The 18879-nt window shown below is 39.2% G+C and overlaps 1 protein-coding gene across 3 annotated transcripts in view; it reads right to left on the reverse strand.

The window, feature by feature from the left end:
- Positions 1–8405: 8405 nt before the first annotated feature.
- The window catches only part of LOC122727469 (sodium/glucose cotransporter 1), a 57842-nt gene continuing 47368 nt past the window's right edge, over positions 8406–18879 (reverse strand). Inside the window, exons 13-15 of one of the 3 annotated variants that reach the window (XM_043965028.1) lie at positions 17703–17918; positions 12666–12771; positions 8406–8632 (exon numbers count right to left, since the gene is read on the reverse strand). In XM_043965028.1, the coding sequence (XP_043820963.1) occupies positions 8406–8632; positions 12666–12771; positions 17703–17918 (549 nt within the window). Of the gene's footprint in view, positions 8633–12645; positions 12772–17702; positions 17919–18879 lie in introns of all 3 variants that reach the window. The other 2 variants (XM_043965021.1, XM_043965037.1) reach the window with 2 other exon arrangements.

Here is an 18879-nt window from a genome sequence, read left to right on the forward strand (position 1 = left end):
AATTAATTTAGATAGAATTGTAATTTTTATTATATTAGTTTGGCCTATCCATGAGTAATTTATATTTTTCCAGTTACTTAGATCTGATTTTATTTCTGTGAAAAGTGTTTTGTAGTTGTCCTTATAGAGTTCCTGAGTTTGTCTTGGCAGGTAGACTCCCAAGTATTTTATATTATCTACAGTTACTTTAAATGGAATTTCTCTTTCTATATCTTGCTGCTGAGCTTTGTTGGTCATGTAAGGATATGTGGATTCTTTTTTTTTTTTTTTTTGTGGAGCAATGAGGGTTAAGTGCCTTGCCCAGAGTCACACAGCTAGTGAGTGTCAAGTGTCTAAGGTCAGATTTGAACTCAGGTCTTCCTGAATCCAGAGCCAGTGCTTTATCCACTACACCACCTAGCTGCCCTCAATTTTTAAATAATATAATCTTAAGGAATTATTAATATCACAATTGTTTTCTTAATTTATTCCCCACATGAGGATTTACAGTAATATTAACTTTTTAAAAAAAGAATTCAATTTTTGTTTTTGTTATATCTCTAAAAGATTCTGAATTTCCTTAGACATGTTTTTGAGAACTCTCATTGTTTTATTTGGTTATTGACAAAGTTATTTAAAGTTGTGTTAAGATCAATTTTGTAGGAAACTCTCCAGCTGAGACTTTCTAGTTGATCATCAGTATCTAAAGCACCTGAGAGACTTTTTTTTTACAACCACACCTGAGACCATGCCCAGGATCCAGAGCCAGAATCCAGAGCTACACCCAGAGGACATCCCTAGAATCATCTGAGAAAAGACTTCCAAAGACTTAAATGGACATTTTCCTGTTTTCCTTTTCCCATTGTATGCACTATTTGTAATGTCCACCTACTAAAAGGGAGTGATCCCTTTGGTTTTTGTCAATGCGTCACTCAATTTCTTTCTTCTTTTTTTATTCCCTTTACATTGTTAGTTATAAGTATATGTAATGCTATTGCTTCATTTAAGGAAACTCTGTTTCTTAATGAAGCATGGTGGGAGTGTGAGAATATTATTAATATTACAGGGGCCCCCTGATGTGTGAGCATGTGACCACCCTCAACCAGCTTGAAGCAATGTGTAGGTCAGTTGGTTTTGGGAGTTGGTGGTTGGAACCTTGTGTGGTTGGCAGCTGGAACCAGGAGCGATTGAGGTGGTTAGAGTTTTGCTATTCTTCTGTTCTTTCAGAGACACATGTTCTCTCTTTGTTAACCTCTAATATATTTTAATAAATGTTTAATACCCAAACTGTTAAATTGTTGTCCTAGTTAGCTTTCCCCACAAGGGGACAGATAGGGTAACCACACATATTTAGTTTTATCTGTCACATAACCAAAGACCGAATCATAGAAACAACAAATAATGTTAGAAAAGAAAATTACAACAATGAGACAACCAATAAAAAACTTTTTGGATTATGCTAAAGCAATCCTTAGGGGGACTTTTATTTCTATGAAAACTTTCATCAACAAAAAGAGAAGGAACAATTTAGTGATATGAGATATCCAGAGAGGTGGTAGATTCCTCCTCCTTGAAGGGCTTCAAGCAGAAGTTGGACAACCACTTGTCAAATATGATGTAGTGGTGATTCTATTCATGTATGGGTTGGAAAAAACAGCCCTTGCAAGTCTCAAAATCTGTTATTCTGTGAACTAAAAAACTAATAAAGGCAACAAATTAAAACATCTCAACTACATGTGAAAATGGAAATCCCTTCCTCTTTTCCTCCCTCCATCTCCACCACAAAAGAAACAGGCAAAGTAGAATTTCTTCACAAGAGCTGGGCCCTTTCTCCACAGCTGGCTTTCTTCTTATTCTCTCTAAGCATTTCTGTACCACAATTCTCTATCTGTCTCTCTCTAGTCATACCAGGTAAATGGCTTCCAAATCAATGTACCCAGCCTACATCTCTCCCACATCATTAACTCCCTGCTGAGCATCTCAACTTGGCCATCCCAACAATACCTCAAACTCAACATGTCCAAAATAGAATTCATTATCTTTTCCCCAAAACCTACACCTCTTCCTAATTTCCCTGTTTCTGTTCAGAGTATCACCAACCTCCCAGTCACCTAGGTTCCCAAGCTAAGAGTCATCCTCAACTCTTCCTTCTCCCCTCCCATATTTAATCAATAAAGTTCTACTTCATGATGAAGGAAGCTGACAAGGCAATAAAATTCACGTGGAGATTACCCTGTGCCCTTTACTTTTTATATCACAATGCTTAAGATGTTATCATTTCCTTAAATGGTCTTTGAACATGTCAGGAATAACAGTAAACTGAGAAGAATAGCCAGGGAAGTGGAATATCAGTGCTTAGAAGGACTTAGAGCAGACATTGACTTTGTGTTAATTGGAAACAGTGAGTTGTCTAGAAGTTTGAGATTTCAGAACTGACTAGGAGCAGTGGACTATCAACTACTTAGGATTTGTAATTTACATTTTTATCTTACACTTTTTTTCTTTCATTAAGTCAAACTTACTCCAATATACTATAAGGGTGAGATAAATTGTGTATATCAATCCAGCTACTCCAGCCCAGTTAAAATAAGTGATTTATGTCCTGATACCTCACCAGGTAAGAATAAATCTCAATCAAACACATTACATTAATTTTGAAAAGTCATAGAAATCAGAATGACTTTTCAGTTTAGTTCCAGAAGACACTGGCACTGCAGTTGATTCAGAGACTCTGGGGAGTCTCTTTCTCTGGCAAGGCCTTCCTGGGACTGGATCTGTGTCAGCATGACTGTTGGGTTGGGCTCCACTCCTGTCTCAGCACAGCAGCTCCCTCCTTCCAACCTTCCAAGCTGTCCTTTGTTGGAAAATCCAGAATGACATTTCACAGGAACCATGTCACACTCTCGGGGTCTACTGTAAAAAAAATCATGTCAATTAAAATCCAGCATTATTCTAGAGATTATAACAATTATGGCATTCCAGTAAAACCCCAGGGAGGAATCATTCAGGGGGTGTGAAGAAAGGAAAAGCCTTGGCTTTGGCTCTAGCTTAGGTCTCCTTCTCCATTCTCTTTGGCTAGAGAAAGATTGTCTGAACTTCAAGGGATCCAGAAAATTTGAGATGTCCTACCAGCTTCATGTTATCATCCCCTTAGAACAACAGCACTTTGATGTGATTCAGACAGACATGTCCACAGCTCCACACAGAGTGCAGGAAAGGAGTTATACCAGGACTGAGGGAACTTTCTTGAACACCCCTATAAAAAAGAGAAAAATGCTCTTAGCGACCAGGAACTATGAGTTATGTTTCTTCCACATGTGTTCTCTAAGCTTGAGCCCACTTCCTCTTGGACTCTGTATGTACAGATGGGAGAGTTCATCACAGAATTAGCAAAAGGAAGCATCTTGTGATAATTCCTAGTAGTGTACCAACAATATTCCTCTCTAAATGCTACTTTAAACTAGCATGGATGTTACATAATCACTCAAGACTGATGATAAAGAACAAGGGAAGAATTAGTAGAAAACTTAAATCATTTGCAACTAATAATTTTGAAAAGAAGTATACCAATGGGGAGTTGTGAGCCATAGTGATGCAGGAATTGATCATGAGGTGTCCCCAAAGAATTACATGACTTAGTGACTCTGTTTTAAGTTTTTTAAAAAAAAAAAAAGACTGCATGGCCACAGGAAGAACATCAAGGTGAATGGTGTCTTGATTAGAGAGATAGAAATGTTTATATTTATGCTGAAAAATATGGGTTATTTCCTCATTATCTTGGTCTCCTCTTTGTGGGAGATTCATATCCTATTTTGGAATTCTTACTGATAACTACAAAATTAACTGAGAACTGATTCCCCACCCACTCCCCCTTCCCAGGCAAATGAATTGCCTGGAGCTGACGAGTCTTTGTCAGTTCCAGACTCTTGATTGACTTATGGATCTCCCCCAAGAAAAGTATCCCCTCCCAATGATTCCCCATCTGGACTTTGTTATTATGTAAAAGGATCCACCTACATTTAGTAGTTTCTATGTAGACTTAGTAGTGTCTATACTTAACTCAGGAGCAGTTCTATTGTTTCTTTTGTTAAAGGTTCATTTACATCAAGTAGTTATACCTGACTCTGGAGCAATCTTTTGGTTCCCTTTGTTCTGTTACCCTATAAAAACCCTGTCCTCAGTTCCCATCTTTGGGTATTCCTAGCTTTGGCTTTGTGATACCTTGAGCTATAGTTCCTCTGCCCCAGTTAAAGACCTTATTTCTCCTATATTGATTGTTTCCTTAATTTCCAGGTTAACATGGAGGTGCTAAGACATCCCTCAAGGTGGGTGCCTTTTACACTAGGGGTATGTTTTAGGAGTCTAAACATTATAAGGTGAACTTGACACATTTTGTCCTTCTGTACATGTTCCTAAAACATGTTTAAACTTGTTGGACCCCAAGGGTCTCTCTTTTGAGGTTATCTCTTTGTCTTAAGGTCTGGTTTCTATGTATAGTTTCTGTTTCCTATCATCCAGGAATATTAATGGATATTAATGGTTAATGGTTCCTGGTTACCCTTTCTTTAGACTTCTGTTGATATTGTTTATTGATAAGAATTAGAACCCTCCAGTTATCATTGATAAGAACTCAGGTCTTTGTAACTGTTAACCTTTCTGGCCACCTCCATGAATAGTACTAGAAAGAAACCCTCCCTAACCTTCTAGGTCTACCCCTTGTGAGAAATAATTATTAATAATCCATATCTTGGGTGGACCCAGTGATCTCCCCTTCTTTCTTAGTCTTTTCTCTCCCTCCTCTCCACACCAAGATCTAATTAGTTCTCCATGAAAGCAGGATTCCTCTGGGTCAAACCCAGCCCAAGCCTACAAAGATTCTTGGGTGGAGACAGATCCTTTTGTCTAGATAGCTGGTGAGACTGCATGAACCATACCTAGGTTGAAACTATTTTGCCTTGATCAGCTTGAGTTGGGAAGGGGGGCACTACATTTTTTTCTCTGATGTCATATTACCAAGAGTTCAGTGACCTGAGTCATGAATCCCCAGATTTCATTTTAATATAATAAATCTCCAAATCATGTCAACCAATTAGACTTGATTCCTATGTGATGGACCTCCTACAGTTGGAAGGCTGTATGAACCGAAACCCCACCAACCATTAGGGGTCTTTGGTCTGAGGAAGGAAGCAATTAGACCTCCTTTTATTAATAACCTGCCAGCCTATTAATAAAATGATTGGATTTTAGAGACGTAGAGAAACTATATTTCTCATATTTGTAATTGTCATACCCTAGAACCCTGAGAAAACATAGTAGACATACTCTAGAAACTTACCTCAGTAAGACAAGTAGGAATTGTGATCAGTGCTTCATAGTATAGATTCTTTCATAGACTATTTACAAAGTTTTCTGATCCGCCAGAAATTGGGAGAGAAATAAGACTATAAAATAAGATGGGGGTGAGCCGCGGTGATGGATTACGAATGGCTATTGGGAATCTTCATATCCTTAAACTAGAGAAGTTAAAATCTGGGCTGAAGCACTGAGGACTGCAGAACCCAGGCAAGTCCTATCTGTATGAACAAAACTAAAAGGGGAACTCAGGATTGAGAATATTCTATCTCCTTTGCAGATGTAAAAACTGAACTGAAAGGAACTGAAGTAACCGAAGCTGTAAGCACCATCTGGTGGCATACCCAGATGTTGCAACCTGAGTTTCTTTTCCAGCCCTGCCCCCTTAGGAAAGAGGGGGAAGAAGCCATGGCTTGCAACCACACCTCCACTACCACCACCGCCTTACCTGTGAGCTCACTCCTCTTGTTAATGTAAAGCAAGTTCTGTGAAAAGGAACACCCCTGTCATACACATACAAGTCAAAACTGAATGCTATATATGGAAGAAAATTCACAAAATGAACCTAAGGAATTGGTTGGAAAATACTAATTACACTATCCTGTGAGAATTAGGAAGTGATTCAATAAATATTTTCCTGGTCCCAAACACAAATATACCTCATTATATGGAAATTCAAATTTTAAAACTTGCAGGCAAATATACCAAAATATTTAGAATTTTGATAAATGTTCATGAATGACTTGAATGTGATTCTACCCTTTGTCTAATGGATTCGCCAGTCACTGTGAAGAATGTGTTCCTTTCTCATTTTTCCTAATGTAGCCACCATTACTCCATTGTGCAAACTCCCCATTTCATCATTCTTCAAGCTAAGCCAGCCCAGGTCTATAGGAAGATCTGAGTTCAAAGCCATCACTGAATATGCCTCATTTAAGGAACTGATGGCCTATTGAAAGATTATCCTGGGAAAATACCTAAGGATCCCTGGAATTCTGTTCTTCTCTTGCTACCCCTCCTAAAGCCTTCAATGAGCTGTGACTTGGAATGAATACTAACTAAGGTGACCCAAAAAGCCTTTGTTTCTTCATGTTGTGGGGAAAAGGATGATTTCAAAGGGAATCACTGCTCCAGGTTAATGAAATGAGGATACTACCCTGGACTACGTGTCAGGGAGATCCTATAGCTGAAGTTGGCCTTCACTAATAGAAGGTGGGCCAAAATCATGAATATTTAATAACTCCTTTATTTTTTGTTTTTAATGTACAGGACCATAGCATCATATACAACATATACAGGAAATGAATTTACACTGTGTGTGAAAAATCAAGTTTCATAAATGGTGAAAAAGAAAGAAAAAATAACTTCAAAACAAAAAGTTATTAAAACATCAGACCCCTTTGTGACTTTTGGCCTACCCTGTACATACTATAATTGACCTGCCCTCCATCCTACATATAAGCATGAGGGGTATTATTATCCCCACTTTAGAGAGGAGAAAACTGACATTCATTAAGGTTGAGTGATTTGCTTATGGTTATACAGTTACTAAGTGTCAGAGGCAGAATTAAAACATGAGTCTGCCTGACAAACTAAGTGTTGCAACACTTAACCCCTCTTCTTCTCTCAGAAGGGATTCCCGTGAGTAAAGGCTCAAGTTCCCTTACATATTTTGCTGATGCACTCAGTAACCAGGCTCAAAAGTGGTCAAAAAACCTTTTATTTGATGAGCAACAGATATACAATCTTTCCAGTCACTGAACACAAGGCAAGGATAAAAGGGGGGTTCATGACAAATAAAAACAAACAGCAAGAAAGGAGGGTCATATAGCCAGGCAGTGGGAGAGGTGAGATACAAGTCCAGGTCACTCCTGCTCTTTCCTTTGTACCAGACTGTCTCTTGTATTCAAAATGTAAGGAACCTTGAGGTCAGCTAGGTGGTGCAGTGGATAAAGCACCAGCCCTGGATTCAGGAGATCCTGAGTTCAAATCCAGCCTCAGATACTTGACACTTACTAGCTGTGTGACCCTGGGCAAGTCACTTAACCATCATTGCTCCACCCCCCAAATAATGGAAGGAACCTTCAGAGACCATCCAGTCAAAGAATCAGAGAATTTGAAAGGCAGATGATGCCTCATTGGCCACCCAGTCCAACCTACATGGGAAAGGGATCTTCATAATATGACTAATGATAATAATAATAATATGACTAATGAGAGGTTGTCACCACCTTGCTAGAATATCTCCAAGGAGAAGGAACTGACTACTTCTCAAGGTAGCCCATTCCTCTTAGGGACAGTTCTAATTGTTAGCGCTGTCCTTGGAAAGACACTAGTCCAATGCCCTAATTTTACATATGGGAAAATTAAGGCCCAGAGAGAAGGAACTTGCTTGGAATAACCCAGAAAGTTGCTGGCAGAACCTGGACTCCAACCTATGCATCTAGATTCTGAGTCTCAGAATCACCAATTATCCCAACTCTTCTGATAGTTATCACAGTTGCTTTCTCTGATTGCTCGTGCCTAAATTAAAGAATAGGATAACATGAGTACACCTCCAGGGGAAAGAAATCACCAGCTAGGATGACCATCACAATGCCACTGACTTCATTCTTCCAAATCTGGGTTTCCACAATGGAACTACATGAAGCCAACATGAAAGCAATCCTATGGGAACAATAGTCTCTAGGTCTGCATGTCCTCAGGGACTGTTTTGTCTTGATCTTCACCTTCCCAGCACCTAGCAGAATTGATAAATGTTGGTTCCAATAAAATGAATTGGATTGAATCCCCAGGAAAACTAAAGTGGCTTTTCCCTCTTGCTTTAGGGGGCTTTAGTATATACACCTTTCTTCATTTTGTTTCAAACATAATTTAACAATGGGAAAATTCTTTTCATTTGTTTAGGTTCTAATTACAAATATGTACACTCATATTCTTAGTTATCATTTACAACTGTATTCCTCTCCTACACCTCTCCCATGACAATGGGAGCAGCATGGAATCCAGTGGTTGGAGAATGGATGAGAGGCTGGTCTTCAGGAACCTGATCTGCAACAGAAGGCCAACTGAATCTATGCAAAGTAAGCATGGCAGAAGACAGCCACAGTAAGGAGAATGATCCCATTGATGTTGACAATATTCCTCCACAAGGGTTTCTCTGATGTGTCTGTGAGCTTCATCTTGAGGGCAGCCTCCTCCTCCTTGGTCAGCTTGGGCCCCTTCTGCTGGTCCAGTCCACAGAATAAGTCATAGGCCTTCCTGAAGCAACTCTTATCCTCTTGAGGGGTTTCTGTGTCAAAGAATCACAAGAGAATTATAGGACATGGGGGTGGGGAAAGCTGAAAATAGCAAAGAGATAGTAAATCTCCTATTAAGAAGGCCACTTCCTCTTTGGTCACCAGCTATCCCAAGATTGGCTTTCTCCACGCTTGTTTACAGAAATGGAAATGATATAAAATGTTTTCAGGAATGTGTCCAACTTGTCACAGTGAGGTCACCAAAGAGGAATGGAAAGAGCATGAGTCTTTGGGCCAGGATCCTTGGGCTCCAGTATGGGTAATGATACTTACACTTGTCATGAGAAAATGGAATAATAATAATGAGAGCCAACACTTCTTTAGAGATTTAGGGCTTTTGAACTGCTTTTTATGTCTTTCACTCTGTGCTAACAGTAACCCTATAAAGTGGCTACTATTATCCCCATTTTGCAAATGAGGAAACTGAGGCTCAACATACCCATAATGACACAGCAAATAAAATTGAGAGGCAGTATTTGAACCAGGTCTCTTGACTCTAATTCAAGCACTCATGTGATAAGGTATTTTGCAGCCACAAAGAATTTTGTAAATGTTATGGGCTTTTTCTGTTTGTTTCCAGAAGTGTGATTTCATTTATGTAGTGAACCCCAAGTGAGGAAATGCCGTCTACCAATGAAGACTAGCAACTTGTCCTGCAACTTGTGGTCTTAGGGAATTGCCCAGGGCACTGAGATGTTAAGTGACTCATCAAGGGTCATATCGCCAGCATGAGACAGAGTCAATGCTTGAACCTAGATTGTCCTGGTGCCAAGAAGAAGGAACTTACTACTTCCCAAGGTAGCCCATTCCCCTTGGGGACAGCTCTAATTGTTAGGGTGGCCCTTTATGCCCTACGCTATTACCAATTTTCCTATAGTAGTGCTAAAGACTTCTTTATTCCTCCAATAATGTCTTAATCCTGTAGCACATTGGGACTTGGAGGTGACCCTGGGCTCTCAAAGGCTATTATAATGGAGTATAAGCTCTGAAAGTTCCTTCCAAGCTGGAGAGGATGAGGGTGGCAAGCTTTGGAGAGATTCCCCAAAACCAGAGGGTCCCAAAGGAGCCTTTCAACACTAAAACCCGAGAGCCTCAGATGCCTTCAGTTATTTTGTGAAATGTTGGTAAAATTGGCTATAACTGCTGGAGAGTGCTTGAAAGAGAGTGCTGTCCGTGGTTCTGAAACCATACCACTGGTCTCCCAGAGAAGGCCAGGTGTACAAGGGCCTCAGGGTGATGGATTTATAACAAGTGAAAAGTTTGGGGCGGGGGGGGGGGGGCCCTTTTACACTTTTCTAAAATACATGTATATGCTCACTTGTGATATTAATCACTCTTCTCTGGCTCCTTCATTTAGACTGTGTTTATATTATTAGCTGTGTAACCCTGGGCAAGTCACTTAATGTCTCTCAGCCTCAGCTTCCTTGTGTATTAAAATAAGGATAATCACAGTACCTATCTCACAGTTCTTTTGTGAGCAGTAAATTAGATAGTACGTATAAATATTAGCTATTTTTGTTATTATTCCCCCATGCACAGAAGCTCCTTCAGGACAGGAACTGTTTTCTTTGTCCCTTTGTAAAACTTCTGGTGCCTGACACAGGGTAGGCACTTAATAAATTCCTGTTGAAGGGATGGATGCATGCACACGTGGATGGATTGTCTGCAAATGCCAAAACTGACAGCCTCTCCAAGTCACCTGATCATAATTCAGACAGATGTTTCTGATAAATGTACTGGGATACAAAGTATTCATCTATAGGCACAGCTACAGGAATGTCTGCTATTCAACTTTGGGCCTGATCTTCCAGTGATAGCTCATTGAGACAGTGGGGTGTTTCAAGGTCTGGCCTTGTCCCAAATCAATAGACTTGATCTTGCCACCTCAGGAACTAGATTCTCTCCTCTAGGCCTCCTTATCCACCCTCTGCTTTTTCAGAGAGGATGTGGGGAGAGCCAAGCCCACAAAACTGAGTCAGTCCTGCAGTAAGAATCAGGAGACTAGGGTTCTACTCTCTAATCTCTCACTAATAAACTGGACAAACTTGGGCAAACTTCTCCCCCTCTCTGGGCCTTCTTTTTCTCATTTGGAAAATAAGCAGTATACCCATTTTCCCACCTACCTCACAGGACAATTGTAAAGATCACATAAATGAATGTGTATGGAAGTACTTTCATAAAGTATAAAAAATGTGATGAATTTAAGGGCTTAATATCAGAAATATCTAGTACTATCATATCATTCTGAATTATAATGTTAAAGAGTCATGTCCCTCCTTCCACCAGAGGCTCTGATAGTATGGTAGAATCAGAGCTGGATTTTGATTCAGAGAGCCTGAGTACAAATCCCGACTCTACTATTTACTTACTTTCTGTGTGACACTAGCCAAGTCCTTTTTCCAATCTATTTCCCAACTCTAAAATATATGATTGTTCTGAGATTCATGAGAGTGTTAAACTAAAAGATGTTAAAGATCCCTTCTGGGATCAAAAACCCTATTAAAATTCAATAATTATCCAAAAGAGATAAAAATAAAAGTACCTATATGTGCAAAAATATTTATAGCAGCTCTTTTTGTGGTGGCAAAGAATTGGAAACTGAGGGGATGCCCATAAATTGGGGAAAGGCTGAACAAGTTGTGGTATATGAACATCATAAAATACTATTGTGTTATAAGAAATGATGAGCCAGATGCTCTCAGAAAAACCTGGAAAGACTTAAATGAACTGATGCAAAGTGAAGTGAACAGAACCCAGAAGAATATCATACACGGTAACCGCAATAATGTACAATGATCAACAGTGAATGACTTAGCTAGTCTCAACAATACAATGATCCAGAACAATTCCTAAGGACTTATAATGAAAAAGCTATCTACACCCAGAGAAAGAATGGATGGAGTCTGATTACAGATCAAAGCATCCTTTTTTATACTTTTTTCTTGAAGTTTTCTTGGTCTTTTTTTCACAATATTACTAATATGGAAGTGCGCTTTGCATGACTACACATGTATAACCTATTTCAAATTGCTTGCTTTCTCAATGAGGGAGAAAAGGAGGGAGGGAGGCAGAGAAAGAATTTGGAACTCAAAAGTTTACATGTAATTGGGAGGAAATAAAATATTAAATATCAAAAAAAATCACAATGGATTAAAATGTACTAATTATAAATGGTAATAACTCATTGTTTATTCATTTGTTTTATATATGGCACAGGAATGGGTAGCTAATATCTCTAAGAAGGTGTAGGGACAGGAGCCTTACATAATTCCATGCTTTAATATAACTGGGTCTAATCACACCAGTGATTTTCATTCCTCCCCTCCATTCTGAGTATATTTGCCAATAGCCATGTTAGCAAGCAGAGTAGCTGATGGGCCCCTTTATTACTAAGACAGAATTGCTGAAGGCTTCTATATACATTAGCAGGCTCTAGAGAACCAGAAGTCTGGTTCCAGGACTGTGGACAGGTCCTGAATACATTCTAGAGCACCTCAGCATTCGTAGCCTTTTTAAAAGTTTTACAAGGGAAAGGCTATAGGCTCATAGGTTTCACTATCTATTCCGCCCCCCCAAAAAAAAATTTTTTTTTACAGAGGAAGAAGTTGAGGCCCAGAGAGATGAAGTCACAAAAGAAATAAGTTCAAATCCAGTCCTCCAACTCCAAGTCCAGGTTCTTTCTACTAGGCTAAAAGACTATATTGTGCAAACTCATTTTACAGAGGAAAATACTGAGACCCAGGGAGAAGAAACAACTTTACCAGGATTATACAATAAGTCAATGGCAGAGCTGGAGCTAGACTCCGGATCCCTCTTCTTAACTAACAAAATATGTAAGGGGAGTGGGAAGGGTTATGACTGCATAGCTAAGCAGCATGTTTCTGATTCTACCTCTGCTCTGATTCTGGCCCTACACGCCAATCCAGGCTGAACCACACAGGAAAAATGGATTTGATTCAAGTGGCCTTACTCTCACTGTAGGAGGAAATAATTGGGGGAGTGTAAAAAGAAAGGCCTGGGGTCCTAACTCACCTATTTCCAAGTTGTCTTCAGGATCTTCTGGGTCTTCCTTCTCATCAAGTGTATCCAGGTCAATCCGCTCTTCCTTGCTGTTCCTCAAAGTCCAACACAGGCGATAAAGCTGAGGGGATGTGGAAAAAAGAAGCAGATTAGCAAAGAAAAACAAACAGTACCGCTTACCACACAGTTTAGGACATGGCTGTTGGATCATCTACCATTCGCAGAAGGGATATATCATATCCCAGTGAAGGAGAGATCTTTCTGGGGGCAGGATTTAGTGCTAACGAGACTGTGGGAAATCAGGCATATTGATTCACTGCTGACTGGGAATTGATCCAGCTATTTTTAGATGGCAATGTGTAAAAGCAACATAACATAATGGGAAGAGAGAAGACCTCAGGAAGACTCAGTTTCAAATCCTGTCTCTGACTCACACTAGCAATGTGACCATGGGAAGTTGTTTAACTGCTCAGGAGCTATAAGTTACTCTCTAAGACTACAATTTACAGGACAGGTGTTACTCTGCATTGGTCAGTGGAGTTTCCTCACAGAATGTTCCCTACACCAAGGAACAAGTACAATTAAAAGGGGGAAATGGCATTATAAAAAAAAGTTACAAAATTGTGCTTACACTTTGATGCAGGAATCCCATTGCTAGTTTTATACTTCTGAGGAAATTAGTGACAGGAAGGAAATACTAATCTGTACAAAAATATTCAGAATAGGTAAGTAGTGCAGTGTGTAGAGTGCTGGGCCTGAAGTCAGGAAGACTCATGTTCCTGAATTCAAATCTGACCCAGTCACTTACTAGCTGTGTGACTCTGGGCAAGTCACCTCACCTTGTTTGCCTCAGTTCTTCACTTTAGAATGAGCTGGAGAAGGAAATGGCAAAACACTCCACTATCTTTGCCAAAAAAAAAACCCAAATGGGGTCATGAAGAATCAGACACAATTGAAAACAACTGAACAACAGCACTATAGAAATATTGCAGCATTAACTTTAATGGCAAAAAGTTAGGAACAAACAATATTCCCAACAACTGAGGAATGTCTGAGTCAACTTTGTTGTGTGAATAAAATGGATCATTATTGCATCATAATGAAGAGCACATATTAAGAATTCAGGAAAATATCACGTGTTGTAGGAAGTGATATAGAGTGAAAAAATTAGATATACTGTCTACAGTAAACAAATTTACCATTACCATGTAAACAAAGACAATTTTAAACAGCAAGAAAACTCAGCCTCAGTTTCCTCAGCTGTAAAATGTAGATAATATGATCATCTATCTCACAAGGCCATTGTGAACTTCAAATGAGATCATTTATGCATGTGCATGTATATACATACATATATGTGTGGATACCTTTGTCTGTATATTGCTTTGCAAATCTTAAAGTGCTATACTAATATTAGCTATTGGTACTATCAGACTACACTTAAAAATGTGTGACTAGGGGGCAGCTAGGTGGTGCAGTGGATAAAGCACTGGCCCTGGATTCAGGAGGACCTGAGTTCAAATTCGGCCTCAGACACTTGACACTTACTAGCTATGTGACCCTGGGCAAGTCACATAACCCTCATTGCCCTGAAAAACAAAACAAAACAAAACAAAACAAAACAAAAAGGGTATGACTTTCCTTCTAAAAGAATGTAGTTAAATGAAGCATCATCCCCAATCACTGTTCAGGGTTGTTGTTGTTGTTTTCAGGGAATATATATATATATATATATATATATATATATATATATATATATATATATATATATATATATACATATACACACACCTACGCATACACCTACATATACATATACATATATATATGCATATACATATACATATACATATAGTGATTTGATTGTGTTTTTGCTTTCTTATCTTCTTGGTTTTTTAAATTGTCATTTAAAAGAAGAGGGAGAATTTTCCATTCATATCATGCAAGTGTCTATTGGTCACAAACTGTGAGACCAAGTAATATCACAGAAAAAAAAAAAACACCCTGAGTTTGGAGTCAAAAAGACCTGGGTTCAAGTCCCACCTCTAACATTAACTAACCACCTAGTTGTGTCACTAAAGATTGATCAATTCATCACTCTGAGCCTCAGTTTGCTCATCTGTAAAATGAGAAGAAGAATGCCTGGGGCATCTAACTCACAGTGTGGATATGAGGCTTAAATGAAATATTTTTCAAAGTGTAAAGCACCATAAAATGTTCCTTACTATATGAGTACTAACCACAGCTGTCCCCTTTTGGAAAGCTCTCATAAGTAGTTATGTCATAACAGGGATCTTTTGTGTGGAGAAGCTTTGATGGACATAGTATAAGTGATCTCTCAGAAACCTTGGAGGAGCTGAGGACTTGTAGATTCCTGGAGGTATCTCAGAGAACAGCTGCACAAACCCACTGAAGCTTGGAACAGTGTGCCCTCAACCCTGGAAGCAGTGCCTCACTTTAACAAAGAGTTAAGAGTCAAGAAATAGGATGGGAAAGTGAGCAAACAGGAAAAAAAAAATGCTGACTCTAGAAAGTTTCCATGGTGACAAGGAGGATCAAAATACACCCTCAAAAGAAGGTAACAAAGTCAAAACTCCTACATCCAAAGCTTCCAGGAAAAATATGAATTGATCTCAGGCCATAGAAGTGTTCAAAAAGGACTTAGGAAATAAAGTAAGAGGTAGAGGGGGAAATGGAAAGAGAAATGAGAATGATGTAAGAAAATCATGAAAAAAGTCAACAGCTTGAAAAGTCAAATTGGCTACCTATATCCATATGAAAAAAAAATGTTCTAACTCACTATTTTTCATTTACTTTTTTTGCAGGACAATGAGGGCTAAGTGACTTGCCCAGGGTCACACAGCTAGTAAATGTCAAGTGTCTGAGTCCAGATTTGAATTTAGGTCCTCCTAAATCCAGGGTTGGTGCTTTATCCACTGCACCACCTAGCTGCCCCCTCTAAATCACTATTGATTGGAAAGATGCAGGTCAAAACAATTCTGGAGTACTACCTCATACCTATTGGATTGGATAATAGGACAGCAGAGGAAAATGACAAATGTAGGGCATATGGGGGAAATAAGACATTGATGCACTCTTGGTGAAGTTGTAAATTGATTCAAACATTCTGTAGAGCAATTTGGAACTATAGCCAAAGGGCTATAAAACTATGCATGTTCTTTGACCTAGTAATACCACTACTGGATTGGTATTAAAAAAAAGTTGAATTCTAAATTGAGGAGATGCCCATAAATTGGAGAATGGCTAAACAAATTGTGGGATGAGATTATGATTTGCTATAAGAAATGATGAGCAGGATGCTATCAGAAAAACTTGGAAAGTCTTACATGAGCTGATGCAAAGTGAAATGTATTGTACACAAAGTAACAGCAATATTTTCAACAATACAATGATCTAAGACAACTCTGAAGGACTTATGAAAAATGCAATCCATCTCCAGGGAAAGAACTGATGGTGTCTGAATACAGATTGAAGCATGATTTTTAGTTCCTTTTTCTTAAGTTTTTTTGTCTGTTTTCTTTCACAACCTGACTAATGTGGAAATGTTTTGCATGACTACACATGTAAACCTTATATTGAATTGCTTACGATCTTAAGGAGGGTGGGGAGGGAGGGAGGAAGAGAACTTGGAACACAAAGTTATAAAAATCGATGTTAAAATTGTTTTTATATGTTATTTGGGAAATTTGGAGAAGAAAAAATAGAATGTTGTCCTTGGTACACAAGGGGTCAGCACCATGGCTAGGGAAGACAGCTGCTGGCTTAGGTACTACAAAGACTGGGAATACTTCAAGGATTACAAAGTGCTTGATTATCTCACTTGATCCTCACAAGGATCCTGGGAGGTAGGTGCCATTATTATCCCCATTTTACAGATGAGAAAACTGAGGCTAAAAGAGGTTAAATTATTTTTCCAGGGTCATATAGTTAGGAAAGGTCTGACTCCAAATCAATAACTCTATCTACTACAATTCCTCAATGACCCACTAGAATGCCCCTGGGTGGCCTAGGGTCAGAGTTGATTTTTTGTGAAGGGATGAATCTGTGATGAGATTTTTCAGAGACATGTCCAACTGCATTGCTTGAGGCGAGACTCTCTCCAATTAATCTAACAGTGGTCAGGGGAGTCTAGATGTTTTGTTAATGCTTCCCTCTCCTCCAATTACCTTTACTTTACTGAGCTGTATACATATGTTATCTCCCCTGCAGAATGTGAAGCCTTTGAGAACAAAGACTGTTTAGTTTTTGTCTCTACATCCCCAGTGCCTAGGGCAGCACCTTGCACCAAAGATAGATTTCATCATTAGTTGGTGAATTGAATGGAATTAAACCAGAGTGAAGACTCGGACTAAGTGTGTTCCCAGCCCTGCTCCAAGTCTCCAATAGTTATGGGATCTCACCATGTAGGTACTCCTTCCAATGATGAAGGCCCTAAGTCACCCATGCCTGCTCATTTCTTTAAAATCTGAGTAGATCAAAAATTAATGTTGTCAAATTAAAAAGAACAAGAGAGATGAGAAAACATTCCCTACTCCTTTGCAGAAATGTGGGGTACATGAGAGCACAACACTGCATATGTTATCAGATTTCCCAAAGTATTCATTGGTTTGGTTGTTTTTTCTCTTCTTCCTCTTTCTTTTTTTTAATTCTTGGATATATTGAATGGCTCTCTGTGAGGGGAGGAGGAGTGGTGATGGGGTGGAAATTTAGGTGATGTAAAAAGGAAAAGATAGAAATAAAATATATTTTTCAAAATCAAGCAGAACTGAGCTGGCCCAGGATCATGACTGATGAGATCAGCCACTGGCACTATAAGTGTAGTTCAAGTTTTCCAGTCAGGAAGTTGATGCTATGATTATTCATCAATAACTTTAAGGAATTAACAGTAAGGTTAGGAATTCCTTGGGCATCTGACAGGAAGATTGTGGGTTTCTTATGGATTCCATAGATCTTTATTGAGTAGAAAAAAAAACAAGAAAAAAAAGAGAGAAAGTAACAATGAAAGACTTTGGCAAAAAAGCTAATACTTACATGCACATCTGAGATGGGCTTGGTAAAGAAGGAGATGATTAAAATGGTGATGACAGATATGACAAACAGGATAATGGCAAAGTAGAGGTAATGAATACCACAAATGATCGTTGGACAGTTACTGGGCTCCACACAGCTGCCTGTTCCATAGGCAAACTCTGCAATCATTCGAGACAGTCCAATCAGGAGTCCAAGAACCATCCCCCAAAAGGCACCCTGCAAAAGAAGGACAGAGAAGCCATGTTTACTGTGAAGGTAGACACTTTTTCTGGGCAGCCATGTTTCAAAGATTGAGGAGGTGGCTTAATGTCATGGGTAGAGCACTAGATTTGAAGTCAAAGGATTGAGATTTGAATTCTGGCTTCAGGTGAGTCATGGAACCACTCTGGACCTCAGTTTCCTCGTCTGTAAAATAGAAGTAGTGACAATCAAATATCTACTTCACTTTAGTAGAATGTATGTTAAAGTCTTGTCTACTTAAAGAACTGGAAAACTCCTAGGGAGAAAGGTGTGGTGGTGATCTTGGATGAAGAAGACGTAGTCTCAAGTACTTACTCTGAAACTAACTAGCCAGGTGATCCTGGACACATGACTCAACCTCCCTAAGTTTCTAGTTTTCTCATTTGTATGTGATTTGTCATCACAAAATCTCAAAGCTGGAGGAATCTAGCTGAGCATGAGTCCCTCCTGACACATCCCTGTCTACCCTTTGCTTGAAACACTCTCCCAGTGCCTAACATGGGGTGGAGGCATAACAGATGCTCACTCAACACTTCTTTGCTCCAAGTCCCAGGTGAGGTCATTCTGGTGCCCCCTTTATTGGACTTTCATAGATATTAGAAACTGGCTCTTACAAGATCACTAAGGGATCTGAGGCCATGAAAAGTCGTTTCAGGGTATTTGCGGAGTGCAGGGCACTCAGTATTGGGTGGGAAAACAGAAAGGACTCATAGGATCCTACAATTTTAGAAGTGAAGGAGACCTCAAGGACTATCTAGTTCAACCACCTGATTTTTCAGATGAGGAAACTGAGGCCAAGAGAGAAGTGACTTTGGCCAAGATCACAGAGCTATTAAATAATAGAGCCCAAACAGAATCAGGTCTGTGAGTCTTTCTTTACACAATGTCCTGTCCCTGATTGTAGTTGGCTTCACTTACAGTCTCTAAGAGTGCTTCT

Source organism: Dromiciops gliroides, chromosome 1 (assembly GCF_019393635.1).
Source record: "Dromiciops gliroides isolate mDroGli1 chromosome 1, mDroGli1.pri, whole genome shotgun sequence".
In the NCBI taxonomy this organism is placed as follows: domain Eukaryota; kingdom Metazoa; phylum Chordata; class Mammalia; order Microbiotheria; family Microbiotheriidae; genus Dromiciops; species Dromiciops gliroides.